We start from the raw sequence: 23325 nt of genomic DNA, 5'->3' as shown, positions 1-23325 counted from the left end.
TTAGAATTTTAGTATTTCTGTATTTTAATTTGTTTGTATTATTGTGTTTTTGAATTTCTGGATTTATATATTTTGTTTTTTTTTCTGAAATTTGAATTTATGAACTTAAGAATTTTTCAATATCGGATTCTTATAAATTTTCGAGGTTTTTAATTTTAAACATTAGAATTTTTGAATGGTTGAATTTTCGAAATATTGAATTTTTGGTTATTGAAATTTCTAAAATTTTCATCTTCTTGAATTTTTGAATCTTTGACTTTTTGAACTATTAAATACTCGAATTTATGATTTTTTCAATTTCTGAATATTTAGTATTCTGTTATCTTGAATTTTTAATTTATTGATCCTTTGAATTTTTGCATTTATATTTTTTTGTATTTTGTTTTTGTTGTATTTTTGTGTTTTTGCGTTACAAACGCAATTTTTACAATTTTACAATTCAATTTTTTTGCGTTGAATTGCAGAAGTTTTTAATTTTAGAATACAAGAATTTTTTAATTGCTGAATTCTTGATATTTTTTAATATTTGAATGTTTGAATTAGAATTTTCAAGTTTTTGCATGTTTTAATCATTAATTTTTCGAGTTTTTGAATTTCTGAACCTTTGAATTACCGGATCTTTGAATTTTTATTTCTTTTCCAATTTTTGGATTTTAAAAATCTTCGAATTCTTGAATTTTCGAATTTCTGAATTTTTGATGTCTTCAATTTTTGATCTTTTGAATTTGAGAATTTTGTGCTAAGAGGGGTTATCATTTTTTTGTATTTTTAGTGCTTTTGAATTTTAGTAATTCTGTATTTTTAATTTTTTCTTTTTGTATTTGTATTTTTATTGTGGTTGTATTAATTTGATTTGGAATTTTTGCATCTCTGTATTTTAGAACTATTGAATTTGTAATACTTGAATTGCATTACATGAATTTTTGTATCATCGTGTTCTTGAATTTTTGGGTCTTACTTTTTGAACATTTCGATTTTTGAAGTTTATAATTTTTAACATTTGAATTCTTCAACTTTCCTGAATTTTTGAAGATTTGATTTTTTTAATTTTAGACTTTTTTAATAATAACATTGTTTAATTTTGGAATATTCATTTTTTTAATTTTTGTGGATGTTTGTTGTTGTTATTGGAATTCTCTAATCTCAAAATTTTTAAATTTTTGATTACAGATATCTTGAATTTTAGATATTTTTAGCAAGCAATTTATATATTTTTGTTCCTTCTGTCATTTATTTTCAAAAAACTATAAATTTTTCACTCTCAACGTCTTGTATTTCTGATTTTTATAATGTACATAATTTATCCTGTTTTAGAATTTCGTTCAGTTTTGAATTTACAAATTATTGAATTTATCATTCCTCAGTTGTGCTTAATAACACTAGTAACAGTGACGTAGTGCTCTGCCAGTGATGTTATGCAGCAAAGCTAGCGTTGTGTGGCTGGACCACATAGTCGCAGCGAAGGATACCAAGCTGCACAAAGCCGCTGACGGCCCACCTGAAGAGGTGTTATCAAATCCGCCGGCGGATGTGCAAACCAACCTGTGATTCACTTATTTGTCCGATTTACTCCACAGTTTATAGAGAACAATTGCGCAAAGAGTGAAGTCAAAAAAGTCTACCTATCGTGCACAATTGGAATCCGTCTTTGTAGCAATTTTGCTCGATAAGTAGACTTTTTTGGCTTCACTCTCTGCACACTCTTTGCGCCCCTTTATACCCACTAAGACGTCCAAAAAATTGTTGCAAAACCGTTCAACACGGGTCCAACGATAGACGTTTGTTGAACGGTTATTTGGATGTTGTACAAATTGGTCCAACGAACGTCCTTTATTGGACGATTTTGAAACCAACCGTTCTTAGAGGGTACCCAGTCAAACCATTCGGAATTTGATTCGGAATCCTGAATGGAGTCAGTATGGATTCCAAATCAAATGCAACAACCGATTCTAAGTCGGAATCGGTTGTTGCATTTGATTTGGAATCCATAATGACTCCATTCAGAAATCCGAACCGGTTCCGGAATGAGTTTAACTGGGTACTAATGCCTTCGGTTTACTCAAATATACTCAGTCAAACCGATTCCGAAACCGGTTCGGTATCTTTAATGAATTCAATAAGGATTTCGACTTAGCTCAAATGCAATAACCTATTCTGACTCAGTAGGTTTCGGAATCGGTTGTTGCCTTTCAACTGGATTCGATAGGTAGACTGGTTTGACCAGGTACCGGGTAAGCCGACTGAGTGGTATCGATTTGATCTGCAGTAACTTGGTATCCACAAAAACGCACTGTGATTATGCCTAAGCATATCATTTATACAAAATATCAGAGTACTACATCCGTAGCAACGTTACATTGCATTTATGTGCGTTATCCATCTTCACTGCCGCTTAGTCAGCTTTAAACTAACCATAACCCATGTTTGAGTAAACCAGACGAACGAGTGGATCACAGATTTGATTGCACTTCCGACGGATGATTTACAAACACGTTCTCCAGCGGAAACTTGGCCTCAGCTGTGTGGCCAAGCTGCATCACACTAACTTTGCTGCATAACATCACTTGGCAGAGCATTGTATAACTGTTACTAATGTTAATAAGTACAACTGAAAAATCAAACAATTAAACAACTAGAAAATTCAAATACTGCAGTCCAAAATTCCGAAACAAATTATGCAGAAATTATCCCCACAAATCCAGAAATACAAAACTTTAAGAACTTTTTTTTCAGATTAACTAATATTAAATGTACTTTGTAAAACATTTTCAATTTTTCCTGAATAATATTTCTAAATCGATGAAAGGAGTATGAGCTGTCATTAAACGTCAAATTTTGACGTTTACAGACAGCTTTTACACGTTTCATCGATTTAGAACAACTTTGAATTATTTGTTACTCTATGGGAGGCGGGATGCCCCACCCGAAGGTACCATCCGCCGGCAGGCATGCTGGCGACCGGATGGCGTGCGAACGGCAGGCAAAGGGCATGCGAATGGCGGGGCTAATATTCATAGCAAAGAACGCAGCCATCCGCCTGGTTGTTGCATCTGAGCCTGCATTTCGTTCGCCCGTCACTTGTCGGCATGTATTGAGGCGATCGGTGTTGGCAGGTGGGGCATCTCGCCTCCGGTTAGCTATCCATCTGCCGTGGTAATGTGGGATGCTGTCATTTATATGGCTGCGTTCTGATCTGCGACACGTCAATGTTAAAAAACAACAAATTCAAGTTAAAGAAAATGAGTAAATTCATTCCGATATTTTCTTGCAGTAAAATAGCTTTTCTTCGTCAAATATCTCGTTCCATAGGGTTTGAGAACATATGTTTCTGTTGCCGATATGTTTCTGAACATAGAACTTTAACGTGTTGGATAGTTGAAAGTTGGCCGATGATGTGCAGTACAGTCGTGATTCGCTGGTTGGACATTTTTTAACTGGACCGCTTTTTGGTTGGACCTCCGCTAGTTGGACCATTGTCTAACTAAAAAGCACCTGAACGTCAAAATCTCATGTCAAATGAACTTTGACAATCAATCTGACAATATTTAGAGATGCGAATAGATGCATTTACACTGCCAACATCTGCTTTGGAGAGTTTTTGACATTTAGCGAATCAAATTCGTTAGTTGGACAAGGCTGTGGCCCAACCAGCGAATCAAGACTGTACTTTGTAGTGACATAATATGCACAAAAGAAAATAAATTGATATACGTATGCATGTTTTTATTCAGTTTGAATAGGCACTCGTCGAGTTAGAGGTGGCTAAACCATCGGTTGTAATTGGTGCCATGATAGTTACTTCTCGACAAAAATATGATTACTGGCTAAAACCGAACTGTCAAAATTCTCTTTGATAGGAAATTCCGGACAAACCGTCGTTGGATAAACACGGTTCATAGCAGTTAATGGAAGAGAAAATTTTTCTCTTTTGTTTACTGCCAACATCTGTGATTGGCGAGTAACGGTTTGTCCGGAATTCCCTTTCAAAGAGAATTTTGACAGTTGGCTTTTAAGCCGGAATTATATGTTTGTCGAGATTTCATACCTTGATTAAAAAAATTGTTAAAATATTTCAATTTGAATTTAAAATGAACTGTGAGTGTCATTCTAATTGAACATGATACCTATCGACGTGGGGGAGAACATTTATTTTCGTTTCAAGTGAATTTTCACAAGTTTGGAATAAAGATCAATTATCAATGAAGGTCTGCGAATTAAAATTATATACGTTTTTCAGCGAGGTTTGAATAAAAAGTAAACAAAGATCAAACAGAAAATTAAACTTTGACAGAATGATCATTTATATTCACGAGCGCTATATTTAATTTTTTTGCACTGTTGCAGGCAGAATATAAATATATTTCTATAATGCATCAATGCAAATTGGAACGAATTATGCCAAAAATCGAAATAAATATATTGATCACCGTTGTGTTCACAATATATTTCAAAACATTTTGTATTCAGAAGTTTTATGTGATTTTATTCTTATTGGAACATTGCACATATTTAAAATCAATTATTTACTCTTAGCTTAGGGTATTTGTGGAGCTAATTCCTAAGCTGTTAACATTCTGATTCAATTTGCTAACGACCAGTGTAAGTAAATTCCTAAAATATTGCATTCTACGATTGTCCAATCATTCATGGGCAATCATTCGTGAAAATATGTTATCGATTTATATTAACGAATTAAATGGTCCCGCTTATTCTCTTAGCGATAAGCAAAACGAAAAGAATCAAAACAATTCTTATTTATTTATTATTTCTTCTGAAGAACCTAAGACATATGTCTTTTCTGTTCACGAATGCACGGTAAGATTCACGGATTCTTATTGTAGTTCTGTTTCTAATTCACAAAAACAACTTTGATCTGAATTGATTGAATAGATCTCAATTTATCCAAACGTGCTCTACTGTTACCCTAGGATAGGATCCGCCAGCTGGCTTCTTCTTATATTTTACTAATCCCTGTTGAAAACGACATACCCCCACTCGACCAATGTTGCCAAAATATTTGTTTTGTTTCGGTCGTATATTTGTTCTGATTAAAATATTCTATATTATGTACCAATTTCATGCTTCTGGAAAAATCAGATTTAGTCTTTATATCCGCATTTAAACGATCATAACGTTTTTTCCATCGGAATACAGCAAAACAAAATAATATATATTCGTTGTTGGACATTACGAAAAATATCTTCATGCCTCTTCATTTTTGTAAGTTGCTTTCTGAGACAAGCAACCTCTATCACAAGAATAATCTTCTGTTCGGATTTATTTTGAATATTCTAAAACTACTTTTCTGCAAGGTTTAATTTTTGTTTTGGAGCAATGTATAGGTTTGTTCCAGTACTACATGTGATCGTTTCGGAGAAAACAGCAGTAGAAAATACACGCTCCTATTTACACCGATGATCGATTCAGTTGAAAACGGTAAAATTCAACTGTATCGATAATACCAAAGGAAGAACAAGAAGCGACTTCCGGGATAACTTTCTCCCTGTTTGCTCAGTACTTCCAATTTACTGGAACAAAGACAATTTTTACATGAAGTTGAAAATATTTTCGTACTTACGCTACACAGCCTGTTGATTTCGAAAGAGGCTGGCTGGCGGATTTCCGCATTATTCCGCACACATAACAGAATCCACGATAACCGCCCTACCGGATCTCTCGGGAACTTCAGTTCTGGATAATATGTTTGATTTCGTCTGCCAAATAATGCCTGCACTTCAAAATTACAGACGGATGTTATAGAAAGAAAGCGGCATCTCGAGAAAACAAAAAAATCAACACAGTTAACAATCGTCGTTTTATGTTTGACATTACAATATGACAACACTTCCAAGCAGCCCTTTAGTACTGTTAGTTTCCAAGCCGAAGGTTTGCCTATGTCACTTTCGTCCAATCACGAGCTGGTTCAGAATTGGTTCAAAAACAGGGGACAGAGCTGGCGGATCCTATCCTAGGCCGTAGGTAAACTAACGAACGAAAACAATTTTCATCTCTGAATCCAATTATAAAATTTCGTTCGACAGTTTGTTTCAATATGATTCGACTTCTGCTAACCTGCAATATAACTCTTCGATGTGGCGTTTTGAAATGAGCATGTAGTACCTTCTAGATATAGGACGATAAAGAATAATAAAAAAATGCATTTAAAATTCGATTACACCTGTTTTTCGTACGGGATGAAACTTGCTTACTTGCCCTCATATGGTTTGTGTGCAACATGGGCCCTAATATTGCACATAAAGTTCGAAAAGTTGATTCAAATTATTGAGATGTATGCAAGAGTAACATGGCGGCCTTTTACACTGTTTTCATTTGGCTTCAGAATCAGCCATTTCTGCAATGACAGGTACTAAAGTCTTAGGCCGGACTCTAGGATAGGATCCGCCAGCTCTGTCTACTGTTTTTGAACCAATTCTGAACCAGCTCGTGATTGGACGAAAGTGACATTGGCAAACGTTCGGCTTGGAAACTAAAAGTACTAAAGGGCTGCTTGGAAGTGTTGTCGTATTGTGATATAAAACGTAAAACAACGTTTGTTTACCGTTTTGTTTTTTTTTGGTTTTCTTGAGATTCCGCTTTCTTTCCATAACGTCCGTCTGTAATTATGAAGTGAAAGGCATTTTCTGGCAGACGAATTCAAACATATTATCTCTCTTTTCGAAGTCTAACCGAGTAACTGACTATTTAGCCTAAGTATGAAAATTATTTCAACTTCATGTAAAAATTGTCTTTGTTCCAGCGCCGAGTAAATTGGGAGTATTGTCTATCGCGAGATAATATAGCATTTCGTCGAGTTGTTGCTATATGGGATACACACGAGTGCGGTCGAAACAAAAACAAACGTCAAAATGTTTTCTCACTCGCACTGATGCAAACTAGATGGGCGCGTAATTCAACACGCAGAAAAACGGATTGTAGAAACAATAATATTCTGGTTAGAACTCAACAATAAATATTATTATCTCAAGGCTAATCAAGTTAATTAGTTGTTTTGATCGATATTATTGTTATTTCTACAATATGTGTTGGTTTTGGCATTTCTTGATTTCAATCTCATTATTGGTTAAATTAACAGTATTATTGTTGAATTAATTGCACACTGTATTATTGATTCTGTGACGAAACACAATAAATTCAATATTGTAATCTTGTTGAAACAACAATAATTTTATAGAATTGATTATATATGGTTACTGATTGTTATTTTTCTTTTGTTAACAAAAGTAAAACAAATTAATAGAATTAGCAACTATTCATTTATTTTTTCTCACATAATTCATTGAAAATTCCTAACCGATTTGCGAATGGCTTGACTTGGATAAGAAATTGAGAGAATTCCGAAACATATATCGGATAGATTTAACTGGGTTACAGTACTGAACATTATTCGTGCCATTTCAAATTTCTTTGTAAATTTTACCTTTGACTGATTAGTAAACAATCCATGCAGTCGACGATAAAATGCTTTACAGCTCTCTTGTGAGGAACGTGGACTATTGGTACCATTGGAGTAGAGCTATTCCCTTGCCGGATGAACTCTATTAATATGCTGCTGTGTCACGGTCTAGTGGAGCCTGCGGATGCTGTGTGCAATCAAAATCCGCCACAGGAGGAAAACCATTTTTTAATAAGACTTGTTTAAAGTGGTTTTTAAGTAATCTACATTTTTATACTCACGAATAAAGAATCCAATTGTGTCCACTCTCAACCCAAATGAAAGGTGAGCAAACACCAATTCATCGTCTTTAAGTTATTTAACGTTTAGCTAAGGTTTCTTCTTTGCCGAAATCATTTTGAGATTTTGCAATTTGTCAAAATGGCGGGTTCTCATGCGCGCGATTTACATAAAAAAATATAATACACGTTCATTCGTTAATATGCTAAACCAAAGTAAGGTAAAATATTGTTGAAATAAAAATAATATTTTTAGTTCAATAAGAAAGCAATGTTATTACAACAATATTATTTTTTAATTCAACAACAAGTTGTCTATTGAAATCAAATATTTTATTTTAATTCAATAATAGGTGATCGATTGAATCCAAAAATATTTTTATTGGTTTGATCATTCAAAATTTCGCTGCGTGAACGCACGGCCCTGTGGCGCATGGCTGAAAAGTCGCAATGTGGATTTAAGAAAAGATTCGCAATACTTTGGGGCAAATCGTGAGAGTTATCCTGGAAATCGCTAGTTGTTCTTCTTTTAGTATTATCGATACAGTTGAATTTTACAATTTTTAACTGCATCAATTATCGGTGGAAATAGGAGCGTGTTATTTTCTACTGCTGTTTTCTCCGAAAAAATCACATGAAGTACTGGAACAAACCTAAACACCTATACAAACTAAACAAAAATTAAGCCTTGCAAAAAAGTAGTTTTAGAATATTTAAACCAAATGCGAACAGAGAAGATTGATCTTGTGAATGAGGTTGCTCGACTCAGAAAACAACTTACAAAAATTAAGAGCATGGAAATATTTTTCGTAATGGCCAACAACAAATCTCGACAAACATATGATTACGGCCTAAAAGCCAACTGTCAAAATCTACTTTGAATGGAAATTGCGGACAAACCGTTACACGCCAATCACAGATGTTGGTAGTAAATGAAAGAGAAAAGTTTTATCTTTCATAAACTGTTGTGAACTGTGTTCGACTAGTAACGGTTTGTCTAGAATTTCCATTCAAAGTGGATTTTGACAGTTGGCTTTTAGGCCGTAATCATATGTTTGTCGAGAAATATATATTATTTTGCTTTGCTGTATTCCGATGGAAGACCCGTAATGATCATTTAAATGCGGATATAAAGACTAAATCATTGATTTTCCCGGAGCGTGAAATTGATACATAATATAGAATATTTTAATCAGAACAATTTAAGTTTTGGACACGACTGTAACAAAACAAATATTTTGGCAACATTGGTCGAGTGGGGGTATGTTGTTTTCAGCAGGGATTAGCAAAAAATAAGAAGAAGCCAGCTGGCGGATCCTATCCTAGGCCGGACTAAACTCAGGCCTAAAATCAAAGATAGTAATGTGTGGTGGTACCAACTAGATTCAAGCTTACCGCTATATGAGAACGGACAGCACTTATGGACCACAGCATAGCATTTGATCACAGGTTCGATTTAAAACGGAGCAAGAATGTAGACATACACAACAGAAAACAGTCACTAGAATATCTTGAAGTTTGTCACATTATGTCCACTGAAAATAGCATAAACAAACGAACCAACACACAGGGACTAACTACCAGCAGACTAGCAATTCAATGCAAAAAGAGAAAATACAATCAACCGCAAAAATATCGACACACATTTTTCAGACGCCATTACATTTTTACCAAGACGATTTGATGTTAGAGATACACACACACTTAACAACAACAAAAACAGCCTATGTAAGTCTAACACACAGTAAACTCTCCCTAACGCAAAATGAAACAAAAACCGAAAATTATATAAAAATGAAATTTATTTTAGATTTCTTGAAAAAGGTGGAATAAACCACCGATACGTCGGAGCTGAAGCGATACATCGTTTTTGCTGCTATCAAAGATTGCATAGTCGAAAAATTATTATTATTATTATTATTAAACTATAAAGTATTTAAAATTTTTTAATAGAAATGCCGGAAGGTTATCGAAAAGTTTCGTGAAAAAGAAAATTCCATCAATGATTATGATTTTCTCTAACGGGTTTCGAGGGTTTTTTATTTGTTCTTTGGCAATAGGATTAGGGATAATAACTCAGATCAAAGATACTACTGGGAAGCAGAGTCGGAAAATGTTTTTTTCATTTGCCGAAATCAGGCGAAACTGACGAAAGAACGAAGCTTCTTTCCATACCACTAGCACTTTGCGAAATCGAAAATGAGACAACGGGCTAGAACAAAGCAAGCATTTAGCAGAGCGTTTTCATAATTCTCTCCGCATGCTCGTTTTCGCTTTGAGATTCATAATGATATTGGTAACTTCTATATTGACCTTACTGCTGGGGAAACGAAAATACACTAGCAATGATATTTATTTGTCTATGCTCGATTCCGTAGATTTGCGAGCTAATGATGGTATTGTCAGACGGAAGCCTGATCGGTGTGCATATTTCTCATTTTAACTATGTTCTAGTTGCATTATTAGATGCACATTGCATTAATTTCATTTAATGAATGATAATCACAAATTACTGACCATGCATCAAAACGAAATTGAAATTCGGATTGTCATAGGAAAACGAAAGTCGCTGCTGCTGCTACTCGTTTTCGTAGAATCGAGAGAGGAAGGGACATCGCCTTTATTGTTTTATTTTTTCATGCATTTAGCGACGAAAGAGGCAAGGAAAGGACAAAGATGAATTCTCTGAATTTCGTCGTTCATTGAATAGGTATGAGAATTTTAGGCTCTGCTGGGAAGTAATTTTTAGAAGAAGTCGATAACGAAGTAAAGTTTGAACTATGCACGCATGTACTTCAGAGCTAGCGAGATATCAAGAGCTGAAATTTCAGTGCTTAGTTCTCAGCCGCGTTGGGAATTTGAGTAAACGCTATTGAGTATGAAATTCAAATCCATTCGAAAATTTGTTTTTCGATTTTTTTGACTCAGCACAACATATATAACCCGTTTAGGAAAATTCAGTTTTCCCTACACAATGCATTCATTGAAGAATTTAAATATGTTATTAACGGAGCATTAGCAATAATTCGTTTATATTTCTATTTCCGCTTTTCCATTAAATTGGTTTAACCTTTGAGATTCCTTGCACTGATATTGTCCTATGCTGATTTGAGCGATTCTCTGAGACCTGCCACTATCCCATGTAGTATGTGTTATCAAAAACATCACGGAGAATCAGGTTCTAAATGTTCTCAAACGATATAATATCCGAAGAGAGTGATAAGAGTTATAAGAAATGTCTCATCACACTGTTAGGTGGATTAAAAGCGTTTTTTTTGCAGGAAATTGAGAACATTTAGAACTTGATGCTTCGCGATGTTTTTGATAACACATACTACATGGGATAGTGGCAGGACTCAGAGAATCGCTCAAATCAGCATAGGACAACATCAGTGCTAGAAACAGAGCCTAAAATTCTCATACCTATTCAATGAACGACGAAATTCAGAGAATTCATCTTCGTCCTTTCCTTGCCTCTTTCGTCGCTAAATGCATGAAAAAATAAAACAATAAAGGCGATGTCCCCTCCTCTCTCGATTCTACGAAAACGAGTAGCAGCAATTTCAATTTCGCTTCGATGCATGGTCAGTAATTTGCGATTATCATTCATTAAATGAAATTAATGTAATGTGCATCTAATAATGCAACTAGAACATAGTTAAAATGAGAAATATGCACACCGATCAGGCTTCCGTCTTACAATACCATCATTAGCTCGCAAATCTACGGAATCGAGCATAGACAAATAAATATCATTGCTAGTGTATTTTCGTTTCCCCAGCAGTAAGGTCAATATAGAAGTTACCAATATCATTATGAATCTCAAAGCGAAAACGAGCATGCGGAGAGAATTATGAAAACGCTCTGCTACATGCTTGCTTTGTCCTAGCCCGTTGTCTCATTTTCGATTTCGCAAAGTGCTAGTGGTATTGAAAGAAGCTTCGTTCTTTCGTCAGTTTCGCCTGATTTCGGCAAATGAAAAAAACATTTTCCGACTAGAAATCTCAAACCAAATCAATGGGAAAGCGAAAAAATAGCCCATAAAATAGACATACAAAGAAATTATTGCTAATGCTCTGTTAATAAAATATCAAAATTCCTCAATCAATGCCTTGTTGTGGGAAAACTGAATTTTCCTAAAGGGGTTATGTATATTGTACTGAGCCCGAAAAATCGATTTTTTTATCGATTTGAAGTTTATACTTTACTCAAATTTCCAACCCGCCTGAGAACTGAGAAATCAACGCTTTTTCTTGAAAAAAAGCGATACTAGTAGTGACACCATTCAAAGATAATCAACAGTGAATATTTCCAGACTTGGTTTAATTTTCTATTTAAGAACTATTGTGTTTTTTACATCCTAGATTGCATGATTCAGTGATCGAAACCCAAAACTTCATGAAGTATTTGAAATTATTAAATTAAAATTTGAGTTTGCTATTGAAATTGACAATAGTATGGCCCCTTTGGCGATTGTTTACTTTTTCGGTCTCACCTATCAGCATTGAAGTATCGCCCTTACGTTTTTTTTACAATACCACAATTGGTGGGGGTTTGGTGAAAATCGATCATACTGTCCAAACGGCATAATTCCGAAACCGTAATTTTTGAAGTTTTAACATTATGCAGAATTATTTTTTTAGAAAATAGTAACAGAGTTCGTGTCTTTAGCGAATTTGTTGAGACTTTATTGTAGTCATGAATATTAACCTGAGAAAATTCACCATAAATAATTCTTGGACGATATACCGTCAAAATTATTTTATCAAATGATGCGCTGTTTAATGTTTGTAAAACTCATCGAAGATACTAAACTTCCGAAATTGGCGGTTTCAAAATGATGTTATCTTGACCTTAAATTGCTGTTTTTGAACATTTGACCTATACATATAATTGGTCATACAACAAAAATCAATTTCTCATCAAAATCGATCAGGACCTGCTAGAGTCGAATGGAAATCGTCGTTTTTCATAAATTTCTCTCTACATTCGGAAAGTGTTATCCTCGTTATTAATCATATTACGTTTTCGTCTCAACTTCCCAAAATAAAAACCTGTTTTAATCCACCTAGTGGTACAATTGTGCTTTTCTCATTTGTCCAGACTACGATTCCATGGCTGGTTATGTTCAATACAACGGTGGAAATGAATATTACATGTTCAGTACGATTTGCACATACATACAATGGATCGACAGCCACGATCTTGAGATACTATGGGTCGATACTGAAACATCGCTTTAAACCAGCGGCGGATCATGGAGAAAGATCCGCGAGATCCGGGTCCTGCCGGAAATTTTCAACTTGTTAAGAAATTTTAAACTAGTTTCAATTTTAAAGTAGCAACCCCTCACTGCATACTCCCTCCGGGCCGGTATGACTGACGATTTTTAGAGTGATTGCATAACCTTTCTGTATGAGAAAGGCAAAAATGTATCAAAGTCCAAAAAAGTCAATTTTTGTCAAACATTATTTTTTCGAGTTTACATCAAATCTCAATGTTTCATGTATTATAAAGTCATTTGGCATCAAAAATACAAATTTGATTTTGAAAATTTTTCATTTCATTTGTGCAAATCAATCCAGCCATTTCTAATTAACAGAGGTCACATTTTTTTCACATACACACATACACACACAGACATTTTCCGATCTCGACGAACTGAGTCGATTGGCATATGACACTCGGCCCTCCCGGTCGGGATCAGATTGACGAATTTTAGAGTGAATGAGATAGGCAAAAACATTTTTAGCAAATGTTGAAAGTTATGCATTTTTTTGGTGAGCAGTTCTATGTTTTATAGACATTTAATCAATTTTAACTTCGCTTTCTATTAAATAAAGACCCTTATTACAGTACATCTCTACAAAAACGAGCTCAATTTGAAAAGAAATCTGAGGATTATGAATGATTACAGAACTCTGGAATTTTCTATTGGAATGTTTTCAGGCAGGAATTTGATATTGATGCTATTAGACAACTGTGAAATCAAGACCAATAGATCAGTTAGATATCAGGACCCCATTCCGACAATTTATCAAAAGTCCTCATGATGTTTACAACAACAGGTTATCAATCTACGGATCAGATAATTGTTATTGTAATATTGAATTAAATCAGTCAGCATCAATAAATTTTCAACTTCAATCCAATTTTTTGTGTGGGGAAGGGGGGTATGCATAGTGTTAAACCCCAAAACCTTCTCTTTGCTACGCCGTTGCTTGGAGTTATTTACTTCGCTTTCATTTTCCGATATGTTTCAGATCGATCCGATGGTTATAAGTTAGGAAAATTGCAGTCAGAAGTTTCGTACAAATGAACATTGTTTACAACAACAGGTTATCAATGTACGGATCAGATAATTGTTATTGTAGTATTGAATTAAATCAGTCAGCATCAATAAATTTTCAACTTCAATCCATTTTTTTTGTGTGGTGAAGGGGGGGGGGGATGCATAGTGTTAAACCCCAAAACCTTCTCTTGGCTACGCCGTTGCTTGGAGTTATTTACTTCGCTTTCATTTTCCGATATGTTTCAGATCGATCCGATGGTTATAAGTTAGAAAAATTGCAGTCAGAAGGTTCGTACAAATGAACATTGTTGCACTGATAAGTTATCAAGTTCCTTCCAGACAACTTGGAAGAGTTCGGTGATTATTTCTAGCGGTTGTAGATAGAAAAATGAAATACAAAATTCGTTTTATCATAATAATGTTTGGCTTATTTCAATGGATTATTACTATATTGAACAATGTTACTGGCATCACTGTTTGTTGAATACCGGTTGTTTATAGAGCTGAAAGTTTTTTTCAAGTTTTTAGTATTTTTACAATCGCGATCTGCTTTATTTTTGTTTTATGTGTTTATCTTGTTTTTCGGTTGTACGAGTGCATTGAAATTTAGTGGCTTCAAGCACGATATTATCTAGTTGTATTGATTCGTGAAAGTGCAAGTTTTGTTTGTGATTTGTGTTGACGTTATCACTGCGCACTACGTCACGCTCAATTTTTCCGCCAAAAGCGACATCTTCTGGTAGATAGCTGAGATCACACATTGCGTGCAAGCGTTATTTCTACACCAAAAGCATGGCTTGTACCAACTGCTCGAAAGTGGTTAATGATTCTGATCGAACCACATGTCGTGGCTACTGCGGAAATTCGTTCCACATGATTTGCGTCAAGATGGATTATGATGTTCGTGACGTCGTGGGAACCCACCCACCGAACCTATTCTGGATGTGCAACGGCTGTACTGACTTATTTTCGAATGATAATTTCCGTAGAATGGCTTCGCGTTGTTTGCGACATAGTACCCGACAACAGTTCCTTGAAATCTATAAAGAATGACATAGCTGATTTGAAAGATGTCGTCAAAGCTCTCTCGGCTAAAGTTGACTCGAAACCGCTATCCCCAACCGTAAGCACGCCTTAGAAAGGGATTGCTGCATATAATCCAGTTTCAAACACGCCCAAGCGCAAACGTGAAGATGATCCGCTCAAAACAAAAATTTCTAATATTCGTGGATCCAAAGCTGCGTTTGAAACGATAAAAACAATTTCACCACCTGAGGAGTTGTTATGGGTTTACTTGTCAGCATTCGATCCCAGCACGACGGATGATGAAATTTCTAAGCTTGTAAAAGACTGCGGAGAAGAATCCATCTGGTGGTGGACAGTAGCGTCAAGTTATTCTGGATAAACTCGTCTGTCCAACTTCTTGTACCCCGGCGAGCGATCTCGGTCTACCTGACGAATCGGCGACTTCTTCTGTGTCAGGTAAAGCCAAGAAGGGTATATGTCCTTCCGAAGCACTTCCAGATACTGCACACCCTCAATGTAAATTTCACTTACAGTCTGATGATGAACACAACTTAATGGACTCTACCGCTGTAGCGAATCTTCAATGTCAAAATGAAAATTTCGATCGCATCGCATCTGTCTGCTCAGGTAATCACTTGAGGAATATATGTCCTTCCGAAGCTACACGTGATACTGCGCACCCTCAAGTACGCCTCCCATTGCAGTCAGCCGCTGGACACAACAGTCATAACTCGGTCATTCCCTCCGCACCGCTGCTTGCTCCCCTTCTGGACAACAGTACATCCTGCTCTCCCCGCGTCACTCGCGGTTATGCTGATCATCGAACTCGCAGTCCTGAAAATTGGTATGCAGCACGACACCTCTCATATGACGCTGATGGTTTGCGGATCTACTATCAGAACGCGAGAGGGCTTAAGACGAAAATTGATGACGTGTATTTAGCTGCTGTGGACGGTAACTACGATGTTTGCGTCTTCACCGAAACATGGTTTGATGCGAGGATAACATCGGTGCAGCTTTTCGGCGATGCTTACACCGTGTACCGTGCGGACCGAAATAGAGGCAACAGTATTCGCGGTCGTGGAGGAGGAGTTTTGATTGCTGTTTCCACCGCATTTGCCTCATGTGAGATTGATGTAGGTAGTTTAACCAGTGTTGAGGCTGTTTGGGTTAGAATTACAACTCCATCGAGGAACTTTTACATTGGTACTGTCTATATTCCTCCTGAAAAGTGACTCGACTGCAATGTCATCCAACTTCACATGATGCTGTGAATAACGCTTCTTCACAAGCTGGCTCGGATGGCGTGATGATTGTTTTTGGTGATTTCAATCAGCCAGGTCTCATTTGGGTGCCATCACGACACGGATACGCTTACCCTGACCCGATTGCTTCGACAACCAACATCGCCAGTCGTATGCTACTGGACGGATTTGCTTTCAACGGATTAAGTCAAGTAAGCATGATTCCCAATCACCAGTCACGCTTTCTGGATCTCGTCTTTGTTAGTGAGACTATTATACCTGTATGTTCCGTCAATGAAGCATCCAGCGTGATTGTTCCACTTGACAACTTTCATCCCGCGCTTGAAATCTCAATTGGCACTATTCGCTCAGTTCAGTACGTAGAAACTGTTTCTGTCGACCGTCTCAACTTTCGCAAAACTGATTTTGTAAAGCTACGCAGTTCTCTGTCGCAAATTAATTGAAGTGTACTGTATGCCCAAAGGAGTGTTAATGTTGCAGTTGCCCTCTACAAGCGACTACTACTGAACTGTGTGGAGACATCAGTGCCTAAATGTCAGCCTCCTAGCAAGCCGCCCTGGTCAAACAGCATTCTTCGAAAGCTAAAACGTACTCGAGCAAAAACTCTACGTGCGTACACAAATCGACGGTGTCCTCTTTCTAAGCGCATGTTCACTTTTGCCAGTAATGAGTATCGTTGTTACAACAAGCTTCTGTATAAACGCTATGTAAACCGCATGCAGAATAATCTACGCCGAAACCCGAAGGGCTTTTGGTCATTTGTCAACACGAAGCGAAAAAAAACTGGACTTCCATCAAGGTTGCTTTACGACGGCGAAGAAGCTACGACAACTGTGGCGAAATGTACGCTGTTTGCCAGATTCTTCTCAAGTGTTTTTTCAGCTGACTCGCCAACCGCAATCGAACTCGAAAATGCTTCTCGTGACGTTCCTGCTTGTGCTGTTGATATGGATGTGTTTACTGTCTCCGAACAAATGGTTATATCTGCAATCCGGAAAACCAAGTCATCTTATGCACCCGGCCTCAGTGCTATAGCTAAGTATGCACCTCTTGCGAAATGAAATTTCCTATACAAAACCTATGCATAAAAAACGTCGCGAAATGTTCGCGAAAAATTTTTTCGTTTCCATTTCGTAAGCGGTACGCAGCTCTCGCGAAAACGATAACGAAAAATGTAGTTAGCTGAGACACGGTTCGACAAACGATAAGTTTCATAATACTTCCGCGAGACAGCGCTGCTTTCTATGCGCTGTCACCAAGGCAAACTTTTTCCTTGCGAAATAATGGTCAGCGGTATTATTTCGCACGGAGGCTCGCGAAATTTTGACAGGTTGCAATGAAAAAATATAAGAAAACACAAGATTGGTAATTTTTTGTATTTTTTTCATCGCAACCTGTCAAAATTTCGTTGTTTAGAAATTCAATATTTCGAATTTGAATGGTAAGTTTAAAAATATTACTGTAATGTAATACCCTATTCTTCTTTAAAAAGCTCGAGTTCACTCATTTACGGATATTTTTTTATTGTCATTTTTTCAGATCGAACACCAACAACATAATATGGTAATCACCCAGCAAGAGAACGCAGTGATAATGGGCCAACAGAAACCACAACATCAAGATGCTCGGAAAGGACTTTCTCTTTCGGTATGTATTTACCAGTAGCATCCCCCCTCCAAACATTCCTTTGCATATCTAGATGTCCTTATCAATTCACAGAACAAACAATGGCACGTCATGTTCAATCGGCTAACCGTTTGGAATAAGCGCTCATCATCGGTTTCATGGCAGGGAAGTGAGCATGTAAAAGAAGGCATCGTTTTTTCCGCAAGGTCGCTCTGGTCAAAATTTCAGCGGATTGCAAGGAATAAACCACCCGAGGGACAGTACCCGTGCTGATTCAGGACGATTACCCATACTTTGTACCTTGCTATTGAATTTTAATACCCGATCGGAACGATGGCAAGCGCTGCCGATAACTGGGTCAAAAAGACAACGGATAAAGAAATTTCTGCACTCGGTAAGTGTTTTTTTCGTTATAACCTATTTTTGAAGCGATCATTGGGATGGGATTTGAATTTTTCTTTTCAATACAAATAGGTTAGCGAACTGAGTACATATCACCAAGGATAAGGATTCAGAGCCGGCGGCTGGCAAGAAAGAGAATGCGGAAAAACCTAGTCCACCGGCAGTAGAACCAAAGCTGCACCTGATGTTTGGAGTTCGGTAGCTTCGGAAATTCTAACTCTAGCAGCTCCTGAAGAAAAACAAGCTGCAAGAGAAAATGGAGAAACAGCTTCCTCCGCGGAAGATGCAGAGGCATTCAAGTAAGTCGAAATCTGCAGAAAATTTTGATTAGGACATAAGGAACATTGAGAGCCTCTCTTTGTTTACTTTCTCTTTCGGTTATGACGTCACTATAACACTTTGCACTAATTTTCGAGTACATAGCCGATGGTTTTTACTAAAATATTAGGCAAAGAGTTGAGTACTAAATATTGAAACGACCGAGTAATAAACAGAAGAAAAAGACCCCAAAGAGAATCTCATTGTTGCTTACGTCCTATTCTAAATTTTCTCCCGAAATATTTAGTACCAGCTTTAAAATTATCCATGACTAATCTTTTAGCCCGGCGGATGCAAGTTTGCTAATGAAGGATGTTCGCTAAGATCTAGTAGAATCAAAGCTGGATCTGAAGGTGCATCGGAAGGATTCTTCTTCGCCGGTTGGTTGGTTAAAACTTTCGAAGCTTTGCACATGAAGCCGGAATTACTTCAGGGAGTCTATGCGATGGGTTTCAACGCCCCTTCCAAGATTCAGGAGATGGCTCTACCTACTCTGTTGGCCGGTCCGCCAGGGAATATAATCGCCCAGTCAGTCGGGAACAGGAAAAACCGCTGCCTTCGTGCTGGCAACGCTCAGTTGAGTCCATCAGTTAAAAAACTATCTGCAGGTGATTTGCTTTTCCCCCACGTATGAGCTGGCAATTCAGAAGGGGGAAGTAGCTGCCAAAATGGCAAAGTTTTGTCCTGAAATCAAACTTCCTTACGCCATTCGCGGTGAGGAGACCGTCAAAGGGGCGAAGCTGACTAATCATATCATCATCGGAACACCCGGCAAGCTAATGGACTGGGGTATAAAGTTCAGGACGTACGACCTAGTTTTCCCTTTTTGTACTGGACGAGGCGGGTGTTATGGTCGGTGTTCTTCTTGGCCACGTACGAGCGCGAGGTGATAGAGTTTGCCGAGTACATCCTACCCAATCCGATCGTCATTCGGCAGGCGCGGGAGCAAGAATCTCTCGATAACATCAAACAGTACTACGTCAAGTTCCGCAACCAGGACGAGAAATTGTGTGATTACCGTCGGACAAGCGATCATTTTCTGTCATATGATGTATAGGACAGTTGCAATCTCCAAGTAAACTTATTTTTAGAACTGTTAATCCATCGAAACAGGTACGCAAAACGGCCGGTTGGTTGACCGGCAGGATGTCCCAGGATGGTCACTCGGTAGCGGTACTGTCCGGTGATCTAACGGTGGAGCAACGGTTGGACGCTCTGGATCGATTCCGAACCGGACTAGAGAAGGTACAGATTATAACGAACGTTTTGTCCAGGGGTAAGTTCCACCACTTGATTCTGGCTACAGCACCAGGTTACGGAGAGATTCTTTCATCTTAGGTATCGACGTCGAACAGGTGACCATTGTCGTCAACTTCGACTTACCGATGGATCAGCAGGGACGAGCCGATTGCGAAACGTATCTACATCGAATTAGACGCACCGGTAGATTCGGTAAGTGTGACTCATTCTTGTGATCCTATAGATTGTATTTCTTCCCACTTCTTTAACAGAACGGAATCACCATCAACCTAGTGGGCAGTGATCGAAGCATGATGATTTGCAGATCAATTGAAAAACACTTCCGGAAAAAGATTCAGTTGCACCGTAAAGTGTTTTCGACCAGCTACTAGTGAAAGGCGTAGGAGCTTTTTTGGGTGTTTTGATTCTGAATTTATAATTTTATTTTTTTTTTTAATTTTTTTTTCTTCCTTGACCTGACATAAGGTATACAAATGTAACTAACAGGGTATCGTAAGCTAATAAATTTACAATTACAATTACAATTTAGCTCTACCCAGTTCTATCCAAACATTTGAAAAGGGCCTAACTGCAAAATGTAACAAATTGAAATTTCATGTTTTCCATTAACAAATATCTACCCGAGCACGTACATAACGCAACATTTGATTATGAAGAATTTTGATAGCGATTTTTCAACAATTTATAAAAGGGCATTTGTTAGAAATAGGATGTAATTCAAGGATTGTATAGCGCATGTTTAATGGTTATAACTTTCAGTTAAATGGACTTTTAAGAACCCGACTTTGTTTTTTTATTTTATTTGGTCGTTGAACGGCCAGTAGAGAAAGCGGTGGAAAAATTATCCGAAAGACTAACCTTGAAGCAGAAGATGAAAAATATTTTGCTCATTATCCTGTGAATCAAAATTCCAAGAAGACAAAACATAGCTATAAAACACAATAAGATATCTTAACTGATATATGCTTTGAAGCGATTCAAGGCGAAAGCGACTGGGTTTGAATTTAGTATATTTTTACATTTATTTATTCCTTCATTATTTACTTATATGTTCATTTATTTCTGGGGAAAATTTTCATTAGGTCGTATCGTAAGTAACAATGTTATTCTTATTTACTTTTTACTCTGTAATAAACCAAGCCGCTTAAACATTCGCCCCTTCGTTCTTTGCATAATATGCTAGACGAAACCTTCGTCCCTCGATATGTGCTGAAACATATGTGAAATGTTTATGTTAATGCCTATGAACCGAGAAACTATTCATTAATTTATTTACCAATTTAATTATTTATTGGTGTATTAATTTCTCTATATATTTATTTATTATTCATTTATATTTTATCAGTGTAGATGTCTCACAATCCTTTCTGATTATTTAGGTTAAATTTTTCTTAAGCGGATCTGACAGTGCAAAATTTTAAAAAAATCTGATTTTTATTTTTGGATATTTTGGATCCCTAAGACAAGAAATATATGCCCAAGAAAGGATTTACTCGAATTCAACTTGGTTCGACTGCTAGAGCCCATCAAACTACCAACTATCAATTTTCATATGAGGGGGCTGATAAAATCGGGTCTTCAGTGTATTTAATATTTTATGTTTTTTATTTTATATTTAATATTTATTGTTGAATATTTAACATTTGATATTTAATATATAAAATGTAATATTCAATGTTTAATATTCATATTCAATGCGTGATATTTAGTATTTAATGATCAATGTTTTATATTTGATATACATACAATACTCAATGATGATGAATGCTCTACTAGACTCGTCACACAAAAGTCACATAAATGCGCGCATCACATAGCAACGCTTGAGAACTTCGCGATAATACAAACCCGGTCGCAAACGTGATCATTCACACACACCGGTACCCACCGTCTAGCATACACAAAAGCAAACTGGTGATTAAGTAAACGTGCTATAGCACATACGGTATTCTTGAAGTACAGCAGTTGTTGATCCGATTGGTTGACGATTCGTTTGACCTTCAGTTTCGTTAAGTGATCAATTTAGTTATATAATATAATCCAGTAATTTGGAATCACGATTCAGACCATGGAACACTTTCCCACCTTCTCTAGTGTTTCATGCAATAAGAATTACCACGAATTACTTATGGCAATAAATTTGAATTACGATTCTCACAATTGTTATACAAAAATAGCTTTGTATCCGTACTGATTATTGGTAGCATTCCCTGAGACTTCCAGAACCTTTAGTAGTAGCCATTGTTATCATAATCGATTTTTAACGTCAGCCAAAGTTTAAAGCCTAGGGTTTGGTTCGACCTGAAACCGATTGAGTCGGAGTCGGTTGTTATATTTGCGCTGGAATCCATTCCGGATTCCGAAACGTGTTTCGAATGGTAGTTTCCCCGAGACTTGTGAAAGCGGTAAAGGCGGCCAAGGCAATCAGATTTGCTTCTTAATGGTCAAACGCCGATTTAAACTTACGATTCGAACAATTACAATAGATTTGGTTTGAGCGAATTTCGATCATTTCTCTGAGTCTTCTAGAACCGGTAGAAGCAGCCAATTTAGATAGAAAATGGCCAGCCAATGATTTAAATTTCCGATTGCAGGAATTGTGCTGTCTAAATTGGTCAGACTGAACTTCCCCGAGACATCCGGAACCGTCACAAATAAGCATTATGATTAATCATGCTCGAAATATGATTCACGCTGAGTACGTCACTTCCCTGAGAGCTTTATGAATGGCAAATAGGTTTACAATTGTTACCGATTTCATACACATCCGTGATGAATTAATAAAATACATCATTTAAAACATTCAAATGACAACAGAAATATAAAAAAGAAATAAACAAACAACAGCTGATGTCGTTTTTCATGTTATCAAAAGCGACATCTAACAGCAAACACACAGACTAGTTTTCGCGAGCAAATGTCAAAATTCCGCACGGAAGAAGGAAAAATATTTCGCGACCTCATTTCGCAAGAGGTGCATACTAAGCTTATACCTTCAACTGTATTGAAAAAATGTTCGGGCTTACTTGTAACACCACTTGCATATATTTTAACCTATTGCTTCAGCAGCGAACGTTTCCTGAGGATTGGAAACGCTCAGTTATGTTCCCGGTATTCAAGAAGGGTGACAGATGCAACACGGAGAGCTATCGCGGAGTCCCTTCGCTTGGAGTCGAATCTAAACTATTTGAATCAATCATCAACGAAGCGTTATTTTCTGCTTGTCGACACTACATCAGTACATCCCAGCACGGATTTTTCCCCGGACGTTCGGTCGAGACGAATCTCGTCTGCTTCACGTCTTTTTGCACGGAACAATTGTCTAAGAAATTGCAGGTGGATACTATCTACACTGATCTAAAGGCAGCTTTTGATAGAGTTAATCATGAGATACTGATAACAAAGCTTGATAAGCTAGGGGGTTCTACTAGATTCTGCCATTGG

At 36.9% G+C, this 23325-nt stretch overlaps 2 protein-coding genes and 1 long non-coding RNA gene across 4 annotated transcripts in view; 2 read left to right on the top strand and 1 right to left on the bottom strand.

Annotated features, from left to right (window-relative positions):
- LOC131678308 (neuroligin-1-like) overlaps positions 1 to 23325 on the bottom strand; it is a 1556576-nt gene that overhangs the window by 951961 nt on the left and 581290 nt on the right. The gene's annotated exons all lie outside the window — the stretch shown is intronic.
- On the top strand, positions 17315 to 19226 carry LOC131678315 (uncharacterized). 2 transcript variants are annotated; one of them, XR_009303623.1, is made up of 6 exons: positions 17315 to 17605; positions 17692 to 17716; positions 17815 to 17922; positions 17995 to 18295; positions 18376 to 18602; positions 18905 to 19226. It is a non-coding gene; the product is annotated as an uncharacterized LOC131678315 (long non-coding RNA). The 2 variants fall into 2 exon arrangements; XR_009303622.1 differs by having other exon boundaries at positions 17315 to 17716.
- Positions 19336 to 20664, top strand: LOC131678314 (DEAD-box helicase Dbp80-like). Its single transcript, XM_058958380.1, has 4 exons — positions 19336 to 19672; positions 19735 to 19897; positions 19960 to 20073; positions 20133 to 20664. Exons 2-4 carry the CDS (start codon positions 19768 to 19770, stop codon positions 20162 to 20164), a joined length of 276 nt encoding a protein of 91 aa, XP_058814363.1. The 5' UTR covers positions 19336 to 19672; positions 19735 to 19767; the 3' UTR covers positions 20165 to 20664.

The sequence above is a fragment of the Topomyia yanbarensis genome, chromosome 2, assembly GCF_030247195.1.
Source record: "Topomyia yanbarensis strain Yona2022 chromosome 2, ASM3024719v1, whole genome shotgun sequence".
Classification (NCBI taxonomy): Eukaryota; Metazoa; Arthropoda; class Insecta; order Diptera; family Culicidae; genus Topomyia; species Topomyia yanbarensis.
This window is presented reverse-complemented; position numbering and strand designations above follow the sequence as displayed.